This window comes from Myotis daubentonii, chromosome 19 (genome assembly GCF_963259705.1).
Source record: "Myotis daubentonii chromosome 19, mMyoDau2.1, whole genome shotgun sequence".
Lineage (NCBI taxonomy): Eukaryota > Metazoa > Chordata > Mammalia > Chiroptera > Vespertilionidae > Myotis > Myotis daubentonii.
In genome coordinates this window covers 18,286,833-18,307,743 of record NC_081858.1, presented here as the reverse complement: position 1 = coordinate 18,307,743, position 20,911 = coordinate 18,286,833, and the positions used below count along the sequence as shown (strand labels likewise).

The following is a 20,911-nucleotide window of genomic DNA, read 5'->3' as shown; positions in this document are numbered from 1 at the left end:
TCCTCTTACTTAAACTCTCCTCAGGATTTGATTAATCTTTTCCTGACACGCCCTTCTCTTGTTGGACATGACACCACACTCTTACAGTTCCTCCTGTCTTCTCAGTCTTCTTTCGCATCGCATCCTCCTCTCCTGGACCTGAAAGTTGAGGGTTGGGCTGCCTTCTCATTCTACCCGCTTTGTCCCAGACTGTCTTACTCACTCTCTTAGCTTAAAATGCCATCTATACGCCCAACTCCCAAATGTATATCCTGATCCCTGACCTTGTTTCTGAGTCTCAAGAATGTATGTTCTATTGCAAGAGTAATGTTTTTAGGAGTGGAAATCAGGGAGCTGGCATTTAAGGTTTAGTAGAAGTATAAATCAGGCAAAGAAACCAGCAGCAGTGTGGTATTTTGGGGGTGTGAGTGGGGGAGTGAGGAGCAAGGGAGGTATAAATAGGACTGTCTTTAAAAAGCCCAGTGCAAGAATGATTAGGCCATAAGCAAATGGAACCAGAAACTGGGAAGTAAAGAATTGAGGGAATTTGTTTCTTCTTGGTCTAATCCTCTTTCTTAAAAAAAAAATATATATATATATATATTTTTTTTTTAGTTACAACAACTCAATGGAGATGATTAAGAATTCTGACTCAGTCCCTTATCTGGTTTAGCTCAGTGGATAGAGTGTCAACCTGTGGACTGAAGGGTCCTGGGTTTGATTCCGGTCAAGGGCACATGCCCAGGTTGTGGGCTCAATCCCCAGTAGGAGGCAGCCGATCAATGATTCACTCTCATCATTGATGTTTCTATCTCTCTCTCCCTCTTCCTTCCACTCTGAAGTCAATAAAAATATATCTTTAAAAAATCTGATTTAGTTACAAATCTTAAGAGACAGACTGATTGACTCCTTAACTTGTGGGCTGATCAAGACTGGATGGAGACCCCAAAGAGCAGGGGTTCTCTGAGAAAGTCTGGGGGAGTGGGGAGACATAATCGGCATGTTCAGGAGAGAGACTATGAATGTGTCTCTGTTTGAATCTCCTCAGTGATGTGATTCTTCTCCAGCAATAGAGAGGCATGCAATCTCTATCTGACTCAGTTTTGCTTTGCTAGATTGGTTTCGCAGAAGGTTAATATTGCCAGGAAATGAAGGGTACTGATTTTATAAAAACTTCAAGTGATCAATCACCGTGTTCATCCTGGGTATAAAAGCAAAGAGATCTGAAGGGAGACAGGCACCGTGGTGGGGGGGAGTACAGGAAGGCAGGGGATGGGAAGTCTCTGAACTTGAACTTCACTCATTATGGAATGTGAACATTAGAGACCTGGCTGGGTAGGAAGCTGTCATCAGAAAATGAGGAACTTGGAACCTCTGTAGCCAAATGTTTTCCACTGATGAAAATGCCTGCATATCCCTAGGAGCAGTGGTTCTCAACCTTCCTAATGCTGTGACCCTTTAATACAGTTCCTCATGTTGTGGTGGCCCCCAACCATAAGATTGTTTTCATTGCTACTTCATAACTGTAATGTTGCTACTGTTATGAATCGTACTGTAAATATCTGATATGCAGGATGTATTTTCATTGTTACAAATTGAACATAATTAAAGCATAGGGATGAATCACAAAAACAATATGTAATTATATATGTGTTTTCCGATGGTCTTAGGCGACCCCTCAAAGGGGTCGCGACCCACAGGTTGAGAACCGCTGCCTAGAAGCAAGAGCAGTACATTACAAAGCTTAATTAAAAACATACTTTGTGATGCTTACAGCCCTAAAGTTTCACTAGCTGTAAACTAGATAAATAAACCATTAAAGTAGGAATTCCTGGCAGACTTCGCAGTAAGCACATTGCGATGTTGAAATTCCTTTTTAGATTTTGGTCGGTGACAGCCCACAGTTAGGCACAGGCTTGCTCCTTACGTAGCGATCCCTTTACCTTCCCACTGCTCCCAAGGCTCCAGGCTTGTTTTATTGCAGTAGCTTCGTACCCAGCACTTCCTCTAGGTTGTACCAAAATGGTTTACAGTGCCTTCTTTTTTGCAGCCGGACCTGTGTTCTTTCTAATGTGAGTGCATCCTCGAGGTCGAAGATCAGCACAATCAGGACATGGCCTGTTCCCTTTAGCTCTCTCCTTGTCCTCCGAGCGCGGATTCCTGTCAAGTTTCTCGCAGCCTGTTTCCAGGGCAGGCGCAGGACCTAGAAATAGAATAGATTAGTGGTGAGCTGGAGCCAGCGGTGTGATAGTTAGGAATTTTGTAGGACAGTTATTAAACATAGCCGTTATTAAACATTAAAGCACATACATTTACAGGTAAACGAATTATTATGAAACACAAAGGGAGTAAATACGAAAGACATGCTAGCTACTTGACTGGTATCTGTGCCGATGACTTCCACCTCGTGTCCATGCACTATATGGTCAAAATACTGCACTTCAGGCTGTCCTGCATCCCTTCCCTACGCCGCATTCAGTTGTGTTAGGCTGGCAGCTCCAAACCAGCCAACTCCATAAATCAAGGCCTTTCCTCCCTGAAGAGCCTGTTGTTAAACATTTATCCTTTGGTCCACGGGCCGACTCTCCAACCACTGACCCAAACCGGCCAGTGATGGGGTTTGTTCTTTTTCTACCTCCTTAAGGTGTAATGTTAGGTTTTTATTTGTGTATTTTCCTGGTTTCTTGAAGTAGGCCTGTATTGCTATAAATTCCCTCGTAGTGCTGCTTTTGCTGCATCCCAGGAATTATAATACGTCGTATTTATTTTCATTTTCATTTGGCTCTTTGTATCTTTTGAGTTTGGTTTTTTTTTTTTTTTTTACTTCATCTTTGACCCAGTCGTTGTTCTGTAGCATGTTGTTTAATCTCTACACACTTGTGATTTTTTTCAGCTTCCTTCCTATAGTTGATTTCTAGATTCATGCCATTTTGATCACACTGGATGCTTGTTATGATTTTAGTCTTCTTAAATTTATTAGACTTGTCTTCTGTCCCAACATATGATCTGTCCTTGAGAATGTCCCATGTGCACGTGAGAAGAATGTGCATTCTGTTGTTTTGGATGGAAATGTCTGATACATCTACTAAGTCCAGCTGCTCTGTGTCATTTAAGGCCAGTGTTTCCATGTAGACTCTGAGTGGGTGACCTACCCATTAACAGTTTCTCCCTTTAGGTCTATTAATAATTGCTTTATATATTTTCATGCTCCAAAGTTTCATGCATATATGTATATGTATATGTATATGTATATATATTTGTTGTTGTGTTTTGTTAATCCTCACCCAAGGAGATTTTTAAAAAATATTTTTTTATTGATTTCAGAAAGGAAGGGAGAGGGAGAGAGAGATAGAAACAACAGTGATGAGAGAGAATCATTGATTGGCTGCCTCTGTATGCCCCACACTGGGGATCAAGCTCACAACCCAGGCATGTTCCCTGAATGGGAATCAACTGTGACCTTCTGGTTCACAGGCTGATGCTCAGCCACTGAGCCACGCCAACTGGGCTCCATTGATTTTTAGAGAGAGTGGAAGGGAGGGGAGGGGAGAGAGAGAGAGAGAGAGAGAGAGAGAGAGAGAGAGAGAGAGAGAGAGAACCCTTCGGTCTGTGGGCTGACAGTCTAACCACTGAGCAAAACTGGCTAGGGCAGGTGCTTATATATTAATAAATGTTATATGTTCTTGATAGATTGTCTCCTTTATCATTATAACGTGTCCATATTTGTCTCTTTTACCTTTTTTTGGTCATGAAATCTACTTTGATATAAAAATGACTGCATCTTCTTTACTCTGGATGCCATTTGCTTGGAGCATCATCTTTCACCCATTGACATTGAGCTTATGTTTGCTTTTGTAGCTGAGAAGGTTCTCCTGAAGGCAGCGTGCAGTTGGGTCCTGTTTTTTTTTGTTTTGTTATTGTTGTTGTTATTGTTTTTTGTTTTTTTTTTAATCCATTCTGCTACTCTATGTCTTTTGATTGGTGGTTTTCCTTTGTAGGTTACTGTCTTTTCCCCCTTGGCTGCCTTGAATTGAGAAACGAGGCTAGCTGCTTTCACACAGTTATCTAATATTATCCCCATTTTTACAAATGTAGAAACTGAGACAGAGGATAAGAAATTTGCTCCAGATCACAGCGCCTTAGCAAATGCGCGAGCTAAGTTTAGAGCCTGGTCTTTTCTCCATAGCAGATTGCAGAAATGTTTACAAATGGAAATGAATTAGACTTTTATGGAAATATTTGATAGTGAGGACATTTTAATACACACTTGCAAAAGGTGGTATTATGTGCCATGAATATGTGCCTAAGGGAGGAGCTGGAGCCCTCTAGGTCTTCTCGCATCCAACACACTGGGAGAACAGTGGATAACAGTTGGCGGGTAGGGGGTGGAGTGGTGGGGGGGACAGGGATTTACTGTGTGTAGTTTCCTTACACTGTCCCCTTTAATTCTTATAACAGCCTTTATGAACTCGGTGCTATTATTATGTTTAGATGAATAAACTGAAGCAGAGAGGCTTTGTTACAAACCCAATGGAGTAAGTGGCAGGCGGAGAGCTGACTCCAGGTGCTGTTACTCTCGAGGCTGTGCTGTTAACTGTTTATATCACATGCCCTCTCGTAATGACTGATTTGTGTAAGAGAGAGCGGGAAGGATTTGTCACACTGATTCTTATCTCACGTCGATTCTTACCTGGCTCTCACCAGGCTTGTAAGAATTTCTGCTTGTTTAGTTAAATAGGAAGCTCAATAAAATGTCATATAGAATAAAACAAATACTTAATCCCAAATTCAGATCTTTCATACAAAACTGATCATTGTTAATAACCCCCTTTTAGCTCATGATAACTGGTTACATCCTTATAATTTTAAGGACAACCGTAAAATATTGATCCAGAAATTGGAATGATAATGCAGCCAATGAGTGCGTGAGAATAATCCTACACAGACGGGAAGGCTGCAGCTCAGAGCGCGAGGATGAGTCATGGTCTTGGGAGACGGTCGCACGCTTCCCCAGAGTCTGTCAGCAGAGGGATGTGCAAAGTGATGTGATTTTCATGTTTTAGCCTTAACATCTGCTACATGGCAGCTCGATTATATTCCTCTCGAGGGAAACATCTATAAACATGGGTAAAGATTGCCTTTTTACTCATGTCTCCAGGCTGCTTCGCTCTGTAGTCATTCTGTTGGCTGCACTGTACAGTCTCTCTCGGTGACTTGGTGCTCAGCATTTTCCCAGGATTTGAGCTTCTTAGGATTTGACCTCTGCCACAAGTAATTCTACCAGGTCAAAGTGATGTGTTTCTCAAAGCCAGATTCTGTCACCCCTGTGGAGATTGGCTCTTTCCTCTCTCTTCCTTTCCCACTTATCCACACACCACTAGTTCTTCAAGGACAGTAAGAACCAGGATTTTAAATGAGCAGTTGTTTAACCAATTTATTTTAGTTTTGTCATTTTTTTTCATGAAACGTGGAAGAATGAAAAAATTTGGAAGGTAGCTTAGTATAGGTTTCCATAAAATCATAGGGAAGATAATAAATAGAAAAATTCATAGTAGAGATAGTAACACCACTAGATTGAAATGTCAGCAGAGTAAATTATTGAGAGGTAAAATGATAACTACTACATGCATAGATTAGCATCAGACTCAATATTTTAATTGGTGTAAAAAAGTGTGGAAAATTAAAAGCTAAAACTTAAAAAGCAGACTTAGCTATTTGGACAATTAAAACACATAGCTGTATACTCATAGCAACAGATTGTTTCATTATTTGTTTGTGTGATTGGTATCATCTGTGATTTAGTCTTGGAATAATAGGGTCAGTTGGGAGGGACTGTGGAGTCATTACGGGAATTGAATTGGCGCTGTTCACACACTGCTCTGCTCTCTGGTTTAGAATATCTCTCTGCTGCTTTTCTCAGGTGGGACTCTTCCCTGGACACTGTGTGGAGTTAATCAATCAGAAAGTCCCCCAGTCAGTGACCAACTCAGTGCCAAAACCAGGTGAGTACACTCATCAGCGTGGTATTTTACCAACTGCTTAAACATCCAGACTTCCTCTTCTAGTCAGGCACATAGCTTGTTTTGCAACCCTTTGTATTTCTCGACATAATATGCATTCTTAATTTCATGTGGCTTTGATTTTAAGTGATTTTTTAATTTATTTCTCTATCGGTCATTTTACCAAAGTTTACACGCATTCAAAATTTTAGACAACTTTAAAGAACTCTTTGCTCCACTAAGCTTTGTCATTATTTGTTTTTACAATTATATAGTAGGAATATAGCTTCTTAATGAATAAAATGATAAAAGAAAATACTTTCAAAGAACTGACAGAGAAATAGAATGATTAGCTGAAACTTAATAGATGAAGGGGATGTATAGTTTATTGGTGCTTGTGAGTTTCAAAACTATTTTAAACGTATCTTACTTATATAAGCATATGTATAGTGCACTATAAATATGTGGAATTTTTTACAAATAATTAAAGCAATGTTAAAGTTTTGGGTTTTTTGGGGTGATACCTTGCCAAATCCTACAGAGTATCTAGTCTGGAACTTTTTAATGTAATAGTGTGGTCAGTACTCTGAAATTATTACAATTTAACATCACAAATTTATTGTGATTTCTTGTACATTGTTTTACACAGTTTTGCTCTACAAGCTCAACTTTTATTAGTTATTAAGCCTCATCTTTGATTATTTTGCCTCAGAGACATACTGTAAAGTGAGTTTTTAAAAATTAGTTTAATGTTGGTATTAAACTGCATCAATCAAAGACTTTCTCGTGTTTTGAATGAGAAAGTGACATTTCCAATTGTGATAACTTCCAGAAGCTTTTAAGACATGAGCAAGTTAACCAGTTATTGGTATTTCTGGGAAACGGGTTTCTATGAATAGACTTGCATGGCATTGTTAATTCTAAATCAGTAATGACGCAGAATGACAGCACCCCTTCAAAAGCTCCTGTCTTCTCTTCTGAGAGCGGCACCCCAGGGCTGTCCTGGGGAAATGTGCCTTCTTGATACATTTTGTAAAGGACAATGTGAGTTCTGCCAGCCTCAAGCTTGTTTCACACTTTAAAACGGTCTCTGCCTGTGGTTTATTTTTACCACGGCCATCTGTCCCTGCTGGATGCCAGATCTGAAAGATGGAACTACAGTTTGATACTGAAATGCAAAGCTCCCTATATTCCGACACAACAAGGGCGACAGGAAGCAATTTCCCTTTGGAGCTCTTCTTAACGTTCCCAAATGTTCAATTATTTGTGGACGTAAAAATAAAATTAATGGGTCGCCATGTCCTGCTGGGAGTTTACTGAGCAGTGGGTCTACTTATTGATTTCTTCCTTCAAGTTCTTCATGCTCCCAACTATTATCTCTTCATTTATTTCTTTTGTGCAATCCTCTGTCTCCCTGTTCTTTTACACGTCAGTTGTCAGTTATGTCCTTTGATACTGACTCACACATCCTCTCTTTCAGGTTTGGGTACTTTCTAGTGACCTGTCTTAGAGTTCACTGACCCTTTCCTCTGTGTAGGCATCTCTCAAGGCACCTAATAAGTTCTTACATTCTCAGCTCATGTATTTCATTTCTAGGATCAACATTGGATCTTTTTTATAGTCTCCAAAGATGAATTCTCTCATCTTCTGACATTATTTACCTTTTCCTCCGCAAAGAAAGAACGAGGAGTCGGGAGAGGGAAGGAGAGGGTGAGGAAGTGGGGAGAAAAGGTGAAGACAGAAGAAAAGCAAAGCTTACTCTTGAGGCATGAACTTCTAAAAATGAAGGACTAGGGAATTCAGACAAACCTTCCTTGAGAAGGGTTAGCAAATTTGGACCGAAATGAAATTCTCTCTTTGAAGCATTTGAGAATCAAAAAGGCATTAAGCAGGCACTGAGTAAGACTAAGCAGAAGGAAATCCGGTGGAGTGTGACGATGGAGACATTCTTTCCCTCCTGTATCTGCTGGTAGAGTAGAGAGAGTCATTGCTTGCGGGCGGGACGGGCGGGGGGGGGGGGGGGGGGGGGGGCGGGATGGGACAGAAATTGGAGCTCAGAGCCCAGGAGGGCAGAGTTGCTGATAAATGCCCCAAGCTTTGAAGTTGGGATTTTTGTGGAAATTGAAAACTGATTCTAAAATGTAGATGGAAATGAAGAGCCGGAAGTACTCCAGACCATTTGGAAGAACAAGAAAGTGGGACACTTACTATAATAGACACCAAGATTTATTGTGAAAGCTTCACTAATTAAGATACTGGTATTGACATAAGGGTTGACAGTTAGATCAGTGGAACAGAACAGAGTTCAGAAACCAGCCTGTGTACACAGATCCTGATTTACAATAGAAGCGGCGTTGGCCAGCGTTGTCAAAAGGCAGTCATTTCAGTAAATGGTGTTAGGTCACCTGGGCAGATTTTATATCTGGTCATTATTTAACCCCATACACAAAATCCTTTCCAGGAGAATTATACATCTTTATATGAAGGATAAAACTACTGAAAGAGAATGCAGTAGACTATCCTCATGCCATATTTTCATGATCTTAAGTTAGGTACAATTGAAAAGCTTAGTAATTAAAATTAAAGTTCAGACCACTGTCATAATATGCTATGAAGATAGTGAGGAAGGCAAATCACGAAGTGGGAACACACTGGCAGTGCACGTATCTGAGAAAAGTCAGGCAACCAGGCTGTGGAAGGAAGCAAATAAGAGGAGGACAGATACACTGATTTTTTTTTAAATGAGTGAAAACTTGCACAAGTACTTCACAACAAATGTCCCAAATGCTCAATAAGCATGTGATAAGATGTTCAACATCGTTAATCTTTAGGGAAATGCAAGTTAAATCCTTATTGCCTCATATACACACACCCACCAGAATGGTTAACATTTAAGAGTAGGAACACCAGAGGTTGGTAAGGATATAAATCAGTGAGAATTCTCATACCCTGCTGGTGGGACAAACATTCTTTATACACTCGTAGGTCTATATAGAATGTTCCTAGCAGCCTTATTCCTAATTGTCAAAAAACGAGAAAAACTCAAAAGGTATGTCCGTAGAGGGGTGAGTAAATAAAGGCATGCCCATTCAGTGGTCTTCTCCACACCAGGGGAACTGGAAGGGGGTACGGCTCTATGGATGAGTCTCACAAACATAAATGCTGATGAGGAAGCCTGGTCTCCATGCATGATTACACCGTGAAATGCCATCAAGCAGAGAGAGTTCAAAGTCACGGAGTCTGAGCCCATTCTGTGGTGATGGAAGTTACACAGCCCTTCACGGAACCCACACAGTTCGCTAAATATGAGAGAAAAATAACAAGTGACCTCTCCCGTGCCATCGGCAGCTATTCAGTGACAGCAGAGTGCCTTTCAGTCCGCCATATATTTTAGCTTCTCATTTTGAACTAATGGGAGTCTCAGAGGAAGTCGCCAAAGCAGCCCAGAGGTCCCATATACTCAACTTCTCCCAGTTGTCACACTCACACAACTACGTATATCGGACAGTATCAAAACCAGAAAGTCGGCATTGTTCAATCCTGGTGAGCTTAGACTACAGACCGTGCCAATGTCACCAGCTTTGCACAACCATTTTTCTTACCACGCATTTCTAGGTGGCAGAGAGAGTGCAGCCTTTTAGGGTTCAAGTTCAAGTTATTGTTATTAAGTGGTTCTGCAGACCATTGTGGAGTTGATTTATCCCACCCTGTGTTTGTATGTTGGGTTATATGAGGGGATGATGAGCTGTGCTAAGTGTTCCCAGGACAGCTTTTCTACAGCATGGATTTCCCCTCCTCCTCCTTCTTTCTGCCTTTTCTTCAGCTTTCTCTTTTCTTTCCCCTTGCCCTGGCCCCCCCTCCCTTGCAGTCTCCAGTACTGACCAAGAAAAGGGTGGGAGGAGGGGTGCTTTTCATTTAAATTTTCACAAAAGAAGGGGGGCTTTGAGTTCTCCGCTCTGAATAAACATAAGAGCCTCATTTCGTATACACAGTAAAATGGGAACCTCCACAGCCTTTGCATTGGTCAGAATTAACATGTTTTTTGTTCCTGCCGCATAGCAGAGTTCTCTGTGGCCTTTCATATTTTAAAATCACATCAATTCACTGTTTTTTCCCCATTGTGCCCTACCATTTATAAACAGTTTTGTATTCAGAGCTGTATTCAGAGAGGAAGGGAAGAGGGAGTTTGATCTGTAGCAGAAGACGTTGGCAGGGTCCTGAGAAGGACCCTAAAGATCTTGAATCAGGCAACTCCGACCTGTGAGGGCCTGGCAGTGGCTGGATCCCTCTGTCTTGGCTTCCTCCCCTCTGGTTTGGGATGTTGGAATCGGCTTCCTAGGGTTGTAATGAAGACTGTTTGTCAAGTGCGTGGATCGTGCCTGGCACCGTGCAACGCTACTGTGTTTATCAAAAACAAGTTCCTCAGTGTGGATTTGCATGGGTGTTAGTAAAAAGTCATTTGGAACAGAAACTACGTTAACCTCTTGCAATTAATTTATTTCTTCAAGTAATTCTAATAGGGTTAACAGTGCCTCGTATAAATATTGACTCTCTTAAGTATTTACATAAGTCGAGTTACACTTTTAACATTTGGTCAGTGTGTAAAGGAGGAGGCCATACGCAGGAAAATTTGTTTCTAGATTTTCAATTCTGGAAAAAAAAAACACCAAAACTATTATATTTTACCCTGAGATGCTCAAGAGAGTGCTGTCTGTCAGGATTTTTCACACAGAGGCAGTATGAATGGACACTTTTTTAAACATGTTATTAGAACAACCACCGCAGCTTATCACCAGCAAAGATATTAAAGGGCATGTTTTCTCAGCCTGTTGCTGCCAGTGTGAGGAGTCAGCCTTTTACTGGCAATACTTCCTGCACGGTCCATGGCTTCTCTCATTTACTGGGGCCTGCAGTGCCGTCAGTTTCCCTGGATCCACTTCTCCCCGACCGAATGGTGTAGCTTTGAAAAGAGTAAAAACACCACCGAACGTCAAGTTCTGCTGGGGGTTCTGAGCAGGAAGTTCACCTGGTGAGGCCGAGGGGAGGGGTGGGGCTGGGCCGGAGCAGCCTGTTTTGCCAGTGGGAGTGCAGGCGGGCGGGGCGCTTGGGGGGAGGCTGCAAGGCAGGACCTGCTGAGAAGGGAGGACTCAGCCCTGCAGGCAGGAGCTCTTACCCCCCACACAGGGGGCGAGGCTTCCTAGGAACTAAAAGCCGCCGATGGGGGGGCCTGGAGACAGACGAAACGGGAGCCTGAGAGCCTGTGGGGTCTGACTCGGAAAGGTCTGAGCAGGCGATCACGCTTCCTTCTGTCGGCGGCTGCATAGACTGCAGAGCTGCTGTTTCCTGGCGAATCCCTGCTGAGTGCAGTCATTTGGAATAATCTTAAGTATTGATCCTCAAGCCTGTGCCACAGCAAAAGGTAAGGCTACCTCAGCTAAATTCAGACGTTCCCTCCAACAGCATCCGGAACGTTTCACGGTGACTGTTTTTGCATTTTATTTGGGCACATGTATCCTTGGTGGCTTTTAAGTGAATGGTTGGTGAGTGTTTGGAATGTCTAGAAATTGCCTAGTTGAGCCTTCATGCCTGTAGAGGGATCATTATTTCTTTGAAGTAGGTTGTACCACATACGTACTGGGCAATGTATCTCTCTCCTAGTTGGGCATTACCCATTTTTCTATTGGAAATCAGCTTCTTTCTTAATGTTTTCTAGACCTTAAGTTAATGCACGAACGTTTTTATGATGAAAAGAGCCTCCCTGTGCTTCACAAGCCACCGGGACAAATCATATTTAAATCTTTTCCTGGTGGGTTAGTGTAGCACAGGCAGCACGGATTTACCAAAGAGGCTGCTCAAATTAGCAGGAGGAAGTAACCCTTCTGCCCTGTGACCTCCCGTGTTGTGTGTTTTTTCCTCGTTGGCATTGGTGAGGATCGCCAGCTCTGTCCATGAAATGCTTGTGCTAGTCTGTTTCTTCCTGCAGGGATTTCCTGCCACTGGGGTAGCAGTCCACGTCTCTATGGACCTTCTTTAGCCCTTTCATGAACATAGCAGGGACACCAGAGTTTTCTCTGAATCCGTCATAGGTCAGCCCTGTTAAGAATTTGAGCACCCCTCCCCACCCCCGCCAGAAAAGTTCTACTGTTTAAATGATACCAGTATTTTAATTTTCAAAACCGTAAATGGGGGGATTTCAAATTTTAGAGCTCTTTTTCATTGTCAGCTTTAAAAACCCTCTACACTTGTAGCTCATGTTCATGGTTTGAGACCAGAATTTATCTCTTTTATAGTATCGTGTAGTAATTAATACTTTATAAGTATTCAGTGGAAGAGAGCAGAAGTCTGCGGTTTCTGAGGTCTGGTTTACATTGAAGAGCATGACAGGAGGAAGGGCTGGAAAGTGACTGTGCGCGCCTTCCTGATGGTCCCAGCCCTGACTCAGGAGGTACACCCAGGGCCCATGGAGCCTGGTTTGCAAAGCCTCGGGTTCTGGTTAGCTCTGTGCCATGGAGGATCCTACAGGTTCTCAGACCAAAGGTCAAGAACAGCTGCAGTCATCAAAATCACCCCTGTGGATCGACACTTCCTGAGTGACCGCTTGGCCTATTTGTAACTTCATGAAAGCATCATAGTAACCCTAGTGATGTGTATTATGGTTGTCATTCTCACTGTGTATTTGCGGGAGCTGAGACTTAACTAGGGAATTTGCTCAAGACCTTGCAAATTAGGAAGCTAAGGATTCAAACCCTCTGGTCTGTCTGTCGCAGAAGCCCATGTCCTTGTTCCCCAAGCGAAAGGTGAGGTCTTGCATAGGGCAGATTCCAAGACGTTTGCTTTCGGTAGAGTCTTCATCATCAGTTCAATGCTCTCAAATATAGAAACGTTTCCCTCTAGCTCCTGAAAGAAAAAAAAAAAGGAAAAGAAACAAACCCAACCCTTAGAAGCAAACAAAAACCACATACCTAGCGGTGTTCTACCCCAAACTCCACAGCTTAACGAAGTGCAAGAGTGTGTGACCTCAAAGGGAATATGATTTTAGTCTAATTGAAAAAAAAATCAAGACAAGAGAGTTTTCACACTGTTAAGCTTAAGGTTCTAAATTTTCAGATAAATTTCATAAGAGGAAACTTGTATATACATGTCTTCCTGGGGTAGTACTAGTTTTTAAACTTCTGTCAAACAGTGCGAGTTCATCTTAGAAAAATAGGAACCCAGATCATTTTAAAATCCTTGGCAGAGTTGCTTGCATAGCCGATGTCATATTCATCCTCCTAGTGTTGGGATCTGAGTGTCAGGAATTCATACCCACATCTTGTTTCCTCCTACTCGCCTCTGCTCAAATGCAAATCCTTTTTGTTCTGTATTTAGAAGTGCAGTTAGTCAGTCTTATATAACTGAGGTGGTAAAGTCACCACGTTAAATTTTGTTTTTACTTTGCTCTTTTTATAAAGTTAAGGAACAACACCAATCACTTATTATTTAAGTGTTTAATTTAAAATTTAAAATAAAAATCAGTATCAGTTTTACTGAGGAAAATGTATAGCTTTTTTATATCTCCCTAAAAAGGCACGCAAGCTAAATTTGAACCTTCTTTGATATTTATTACTGAAATGTGTAGCGCCTGGAAAAGCAAATGTATTATGTAAATAACAAGAGTGTTTTAACCTGTGACCGGTTTCCCCAGGGAACGGTGACTTCTAAGGTCTGATGTAGCACGCCATCTCTAATTTATCACTCTGTGTATTCTAGGAAGAGCAGCAGCATGACATGCTTTGGTTTCATCCTTAAGTGAGCGGAAGAAAGGTCCATATTTATTCCAATACCCAGGTATTTTAGTTAGCCACCAGTGTGTCTGGCTACATAGGAGTGGTGCTGGATAATCTAAAGAAACAATTACTAGTAGTTGCTCACTTTCTGCTTTTCTTTTTCCAAGTGAATGGCTCTTCTCTAAAACTTACTACGGATTTGTGTTGTGGATCCCTGCTGTCATCCTTTTGCATTTCAGTTAGTAAGGGCTTTAGCCCGCCCCCGGAGGAGTGGCTCAATGGTTGAGTGTGGACCTACGAACCAAGAGGTCACAGTTCGATTCTTGCCCAGGGCACCTGCCCGGGTTGTGGGCTCTATCCCCAGTGTGGGACTGGCAGGAGGCAGCCCATGAACGATTCTCTCTCATCATTGATGTTTCTCTCTCTCTCTCCCTCTCCTTCAATAAAAATACATCTTTCCTTTTAAAGGGCTTTGAAAATGCCTCCTCTTCGCTCTCATGAGTAAGTGGAAGCCGATTTGATTAATGTGATTGTTAGTAGCTTCCTAGTTTTTCAGCCAAGAGCCATTACTGTCCGTGTTATTTTTAGTTTAGCATTGGGTGGACATGACATTTCTCAAATACCTGGTGTCCTCCCTCTGAGGATGGAATGTGCAGATATCAGAGCAGTCCCCGTTCCAGAGCCTCATCCCTGGGCTGGCCCCAGAGATGGTCCCCGGGAGTTGCGTGCAGCTGTTACGGCACCGGTTGGAGAATTGTGCGTCTCTTCTCCTCCCAACCTGCTCATAATACAGTGATAAAAATGATTATGTACTTTCTTCCACAATCACTTCAGCCGCGTATCAAGATTTAACACTCAAATTTTCCTAAAGACTTTCTTGGGCATCTTGAGGGGGTGAGGAGAGATGACATCCAAGGCTGAAGCTGCTGAATTCCCGCTCTGAAGCGTGGACTACACGCAGCAGTTCCCGGAGAGGCAGGAGGGGTGTCCATTGAGCACTGCCCTGGAGGGATGCAAGTTTCCCAAAGGCAGAACCTACAGAGATAATGTTTACCTTTTTTCTCTCCAATTAACCTCTATAAAACATACGGCATCTATATAGAAATAATATTATAAATGACCATTATATTGTTCACCAAGGTCTTCCTAGCAAATAAATCAATGAAACAAAAGGTGGCGTATTGTGTGGCATGAACACCAGTTGCGAATGGCTTTAACAATTAAAGAAGATAGTACGATTACTCACTAAGTCCTGGAAATAGTATAAGTATGTTGTGTGAATTAGTTATAAAAGGGCTCCTTACTACTATTTTAAGTTTTCATGGGGAAAAAATGCATAATTTAATTTAAAAAGTGCTGAGCCTAATAGCATATTATACATGAAACAGTAGCATTTTAAATGACCTTTCTATCTTAAGTTCTTATGCCAGCCCTTTCCAAGATGACTTAGCCTAATTTATGTTTTTGACACTGCCTGCCAATGAAGTTTTAAATGGTGGACTTTTTCCCTCCTGATAGATTTTCCTAAAACAAAGGTCTTTTCCACAGACTTCAGAGCTTTCCATGCTTTATACTTTCTCAGTGTTTCATGATTTCTCAGCTGACAGCTAGAATTCATAAATTACTTGGCGAAATTCCTTTTTTTCTATTTTTAACCTGTGATCTAACCTGGTTAATTGCCCTGTCTAAAATCTTACAGCAAGTTTTTGGCAGAATCAGGACTAAAACCTTTATCTTCACATTTTCACTTGCTCATGCCTGGCTGGTATGAGGCATGACTGGACGGACGGCCGGCATCAGACTTTTATTTCTTATTGGGAAGGTATAAAAGCTTTCAATTATTAGGCGATTGGTTCAAGGATATATTTCTAAATCATCAACTAGAATTGCTAGCATTTTATGCTTACTGAATATTTTTACCACATACAAAAGCTATGTATTTAGATATTTCAGGATAGTACCAGATACACTAAGGAAAATGGATTGAAATATGAGAATTAGGTCATCTTGAAAATTAGATCTGGAAAATTAGAGAAGAGAGGAAAAGTATAAAGTTTCGTTATTCTGATAACCTTTATTCCATTTAGAAGTCATTACATGAATGTAATGGGAGATAAAATAGAGTTTTATTTAATAAACCATTCTATGAAAAACTATTATGAACTGAATTCTAGTGATTAGATACTGGTTTATATTTTGAGTTTAAATCATTCAGAGAGTGATCCTAACACAAAGTGAGTATAAATGAGCTATTGTTGTGGGCTTGATCCCTCGTTAGGGCACATATAAGAATCAGCTAATGAATGCATAAATAATATTTCTTTCTTTTTCTCTTTCGTTCCCTTCCTCTCTCTCTAAAATCAGTCAATAATTGAAATAAATAAAAGAAATATGGCTGAAAGCAAAATACTCTACAACCCAGCAATCCTACTCCTGATTGAGGATGCCAGAGTTCTCTCCCTCGTACCCAGTTAGGCACTGAATGAGATTTTTCAATGAATTATTGATGGTAATAATAAAAACTTGGAAACTTTCTAAATGGCAGTCAGCAGGAGAATGGAAATATAAATTGTAGTATATCTATATATATAAAAGCCAGAATGACCAGTTGCTTTGATGTGCACTGTGGCCATGATCAGCTCCCCCACCCCGACTGGGGGCGGGGCCAGCTGGCCAACTGCCTGCGGCCCCTCCCCTTGGCCACCCAGCCCGATTGGCCTCAGTTGGGGCTGCTGGCCAGACTCCACCCGTGCACAAATTCGTGCACCGGGCCTCTAGTATACCTACAAGGGAATAGCTGTGTCTGGGTCACCTTGGTCTTGGCGTGCCACCACTGTGATGGGGGGGTGTGGCAGTTGAGAAGGGAGCCCAGTTTGCAAGGTGCAGCCCCCGCACCTGCTGCCACCTATTTCCTGTGGCTGCTGAAACTGCAGCGATGTGGCCAGGAGGCTGGAGATACATCTTCACTGCTGCTCCCAAGGCTCCCCTGGTCTGAGCACTCCCGTAACTGGGGAGAGAGCCAGGTATGGGTGCTGTTTGCGGCTGCTGCCGCCTCTCTTATCCTCTGCTGGTCTGTGTGTAAGGGCTGTACCCTGACTCCCCCAACTGCTGCCATGTTGGTTGGGGCTGTGGGTTCACCTGAGGTGCCTGTGGGTTCTATTCTGTCTCTTTACCATTCTGCCTTCCCTCCACATGCCAACACACTCACCTTCAGATGCACAGCCGTGGGCACCTTTCAGGAAATCTCTTCACTGAGCAGAGGAACCTGGGTTGTGGGATAAAGGTCCTCTTAGTTGTAGATAGATGGGAGGGGAGATGGGTACAATGGGGTCCACTTGCTCTGGGGTCTGATGCTCACAGTATTTCAAAGTATACCATAGGGACTTAGAATTTGGGAGGATAAGAAACTCTTAAATATCAGTTGCCTGTGCTTCTGTCCCCCTCTGTTAACTTTCTTCCAAATGGTCATTTAATCTGTGTTTGCAAACTTTGAGCAAAGAAGGATTTGTGTACAATTGTGAAAATCCATTTGACATGCTACACATTACACTCATACTTGATTGTTACCTGGGTTTGATCAGGACAACCTCTGCAGGTATTACGCATCCCACCCCTACCCTCTCGCTCTGTCAGCTTGACTCTGAATTTGCTACAGATCTTAGAATGTGATGCATGTAATCAGATAAGCGTAATGCTGAGGCCATTAACGGGCACCAGTCATCTTTCTTTAATGTCCTGAGAAATTAGTTCAAAACCGTCTAGGAGGTTTCTGAGACCAGATTTAGAGAACTCTAGATTAGGTGAAGTATTATGAGAAAGAAAAAATTCTTTGGCTTTGCTAGAGAAATGTTTTACTTGGGTAATTTAAGACACCCAGTGCCCCATTTCTCCGTGTCAAAGTTCACTGGGGCTCACTGAGCTGCCGTGAGGGTAGCTCTGTAAACTGGATATTGGTGTCATAAAGATTTGTGTTGGAGATACTGTGTGTCATACTGTTAAAGCTTCTAACTACTGGAAAGACCGGTTCGGTTGGGTTCGTCTCAGGTTTGAAGAGAGATTGCAGATGTAAAATCTGTCATATCTCATATGGAAGCAGTCACATTGGGGCACATGTCACATTTTAAAACTAGAACTGGAAAATTGAATATAAGTCGGAGTGATTTGCTTTTGTCTAAGTATTGTTGGTGCTTTATTGTTGAGGTGCTTTTTCTGTGGAAGTGGCGTTATCATTTTCATGTCCCTAATCCAGCATATTTGGTAGACTTTGACCTTAAGACCCGTAGCTGCATTGCAGTCTCCTCTGTTGAAATGTTTTATAAGCACTTGACTGTCTAAAACCAAACTCCCACTCTGCCTCCTCGGTGGAAGTCTCATGAGATTGTTGACGGCATTCCAGACTTCTGTTCCTCAAACGATAATTTGACTAACTAGTTTTCTCATTTGCTATAAAATTTTATTTATTTATTTATTTATTTACTTTTAAAACTCTTTTGTGAAAACGAAGACAAACACACACATTAGCCTAGGTTTACACAGGGTCGGGATCATCAGTATCGCTGACTTCCACGTTCATGTCCATGTCCGTGGCCCACAGGTAGGTCTTCAGGGGCAACACAGCCTCTGTCCAGCACCTACTTGCTGAGCTTATGATACTTGTTGTATGTGGAATTTTAGAGTAGTTTATCCTGTAAGCTGTGCTTAGAGATTTGTTTGCATTCAGTTCTTTCACTGTTGTCCTTCTCATGTATCAATCAGTGGAAATATTTTTTACATATCTCTTGCCTTGATCTACAGAGGACTTAAGGTTATATTTAGTATACCCTAGATCAGTGGTCGGCAAACTCACTAGTCAACAGAGCCAAATATCAACAGTACAACGATTGAAATTTCTTTTGAGAGCCAAATTTTTTAAACTTAAACTATATAGGTAGATACATTGTTATTAACTTAATTAGGGTACTCCTAAGGCTTAGGAAGAGCCACACTCAGGGGCCAAAGAGCCGCATGTGGCTCTTGAGCCAGAGTTTGCTGACCACGGCCCTAGATGAATGTTAATAGAAGGTCTAATTTTTTTTATGGGTGTGTGTTTTGTGTTTATGTAGCAGTTAGTCTGACAAGTGTGTTCTGTATCCTAATGGGATTGTCCTCTTCATAAAATGAAAGAGAGAGAGGTTTTTTTTTTGTTTGTTTTACTTTCCAGATTATAAATGCCATGACAATTTCTTACCACCAAGTAAAATATTTTAGAAATTGACTAGAAAGTAAAACCACATTCACAACGTTTCCAGGCTCAGTTATTATGAAGGTCTCCAAAGTGACATATTAGAGTAAAGCTTAGATACCAGTCCTAATCCTGGGGCATCCGTAGGTATGCATTGGGGAAATGGCCGGTTCACCAAGCTTGATTTAGATGTCACGGATTACAAGACTTACAGTTGCTCACCGTCCTATCAAGTCAAATCACAGACTGGTGAGAGGAAAGTGCAAAATTGTGATGTTCTCTATAAATAACTGTTTCCTAAACTTCTGCTGAAAATTTCTACAGAATATAAAGTGTACTTTTAATACATGATTTGCAGTCAACCGGTCAAGACCTCCATTTCTTTTCATACTAAGTAAAAATGTAACCTCTTGCCACAACTGAGATGTTTCTCCCTTATCCCTGTTTTTCAGTGTCTAAGAAGCACGGCAAGCTCATCACTTTCTTACGCACATTCATGAAGTCTCGACCGACAAAACAGAAGCTGAAGCAGCGGGGGATCTTGAAGGAGAGGGTGTTTGGTTGTGACCTGGGGGAGCACCTTCTCAATTCTGGTTTTGAAGGTAAACATACATTCTCTACTCTTATAATTCTAGTTTCTAACCTCTACATATTGATTTTCTAGAACAAATTGTGCAATAGATTAGGCAAGTAATTTCTGTTCCATTTAAGTTCGGCAGCAGGTATTGAACATTCTTGGGTCCTTATCTTAGTTCTGGGGGAGCTGAGGATAAAGCTGGGTCTAAGAAGGTCCTTTGAATCAGATACTTCTGATCTCTTTGGGAAGAGCAAGACATTCGCGGGAAACACGGTCAGTTGGCAGTATTTTTATATCTGTCCAGTTAGCTTTCTCAGCCAGCTTTCCCCTCCCACATTTTGTTCTAAAGTATTTACTTAATTTCTTGTTTGAAAAATATAGCCATAGTTTTGAAGCTATAAAATACCAAGCCCAGTCTCCCAACTTTTATAGCTAAAAATTTTAATTTCGTTCCCTGTAAATCAAGTTCCGACTCAAGAATTCAGTGGGTGGTGTGAATGGATAGAGGGGAATAAATAGATAAGAAGAAAGAAAAATAGGGTTTTCTTTTGATTTAAAAAAAAAAATGCACTTCCCTCTACCAGTAGAGATGCTAGAGTATTAAAGTAGTATCCAAAGTACCTATAATGTTGATAAGTACCAGAAATAGATGATTTGTAAAATTCTAAATCCTGATGAGAATACCCATTGTATTTTTTTTAAGACCGCTGATGAAAAGTAGTGTAAATATCAACACAGTGAACAAAATACAGAAAAGTGTTTATTCTCATCGGTAGTCATGAAAATGTATTTTCGAGCCATTTTGAGATATTTTATATTGATAAACATCATTAATATAATAAAGGTGCTTTTCTAAATTATGATCATATTAACTGTAACCAAATGGACAGCTATATATTTCTCTAGCAAAATGTGTTTATTCAGGAACAACAAAGAATTACAATTTAGGACATGTAGTCTAACTGAGAACCATGCCCAAGTCTAGGGAAACAAAGGGGAGAATGCCTTTTTAATGGATTGGGGGCAGGGCTATTGTACACCTAGTGCCCACTGGAGGATAGTGAAAGTACGAAGTATAGTGACTTTTCGTTGGCTGAGTTTTGGCAATCTCCCATTGGTTGAGCTGTTCCTGGGAAAGGAGGAGTCTTCTTCCTCCTGCTGAGGTGATCAAGTATGACTTCCTGTGACAAAAAAAATCACTTTATGTTGGAGGTGAAAGGTATGTTTCTTGTTGGGGTCAGGAGTGTGTGTGAAGTGACAGGTGCGTAAAAGTTCTCTCTTCTAGCCTCCTGACTGCCTTTTAAATAAGATTTCTGTTTATTAATTTTCACAAATCCAGTACCAGTAAGGCAGCAGCAATTTTATCAAT

The 20,911-nt window shown here is 41.4% G+C and overlaps 1 protein-coding gene across 6 annotated transcripts in view; it reads left to right on the top strand.

The window, feature by feature from the left end:
• Positions 1 to 20,911, top strand: part of ARHGAP32 (Rho GTPase activating protein 32) — a 174,248-nt gene that overhangs the window by 131,747 nt on the left and 21,590 nt on the right. For 4 of the 6 annotated variants that reach the window (XM_059676653.1, XM_059676650.1, XM_059676651.1 and 1 more), the window contains 2 exons: positions 5,900 to 5,981; positions 19,418 to 19,567. In XM_059676653.1, coding sequence (XP_059532636.1) covers positions 5,900 to 5,981; positions 19,418 to 19,567 — 232 coding nt within the window. Of the gene's footprint in view, positions 1 to 5,899; positions 5,982 to 11,076; positions 11,398 to 19,417; positions 19,568 to 20,911 lie in introns of those variants that run through there. The other 2 variants (XM_059676654.1, XM_059676655.1) reach the window with 2 other exon arrangements.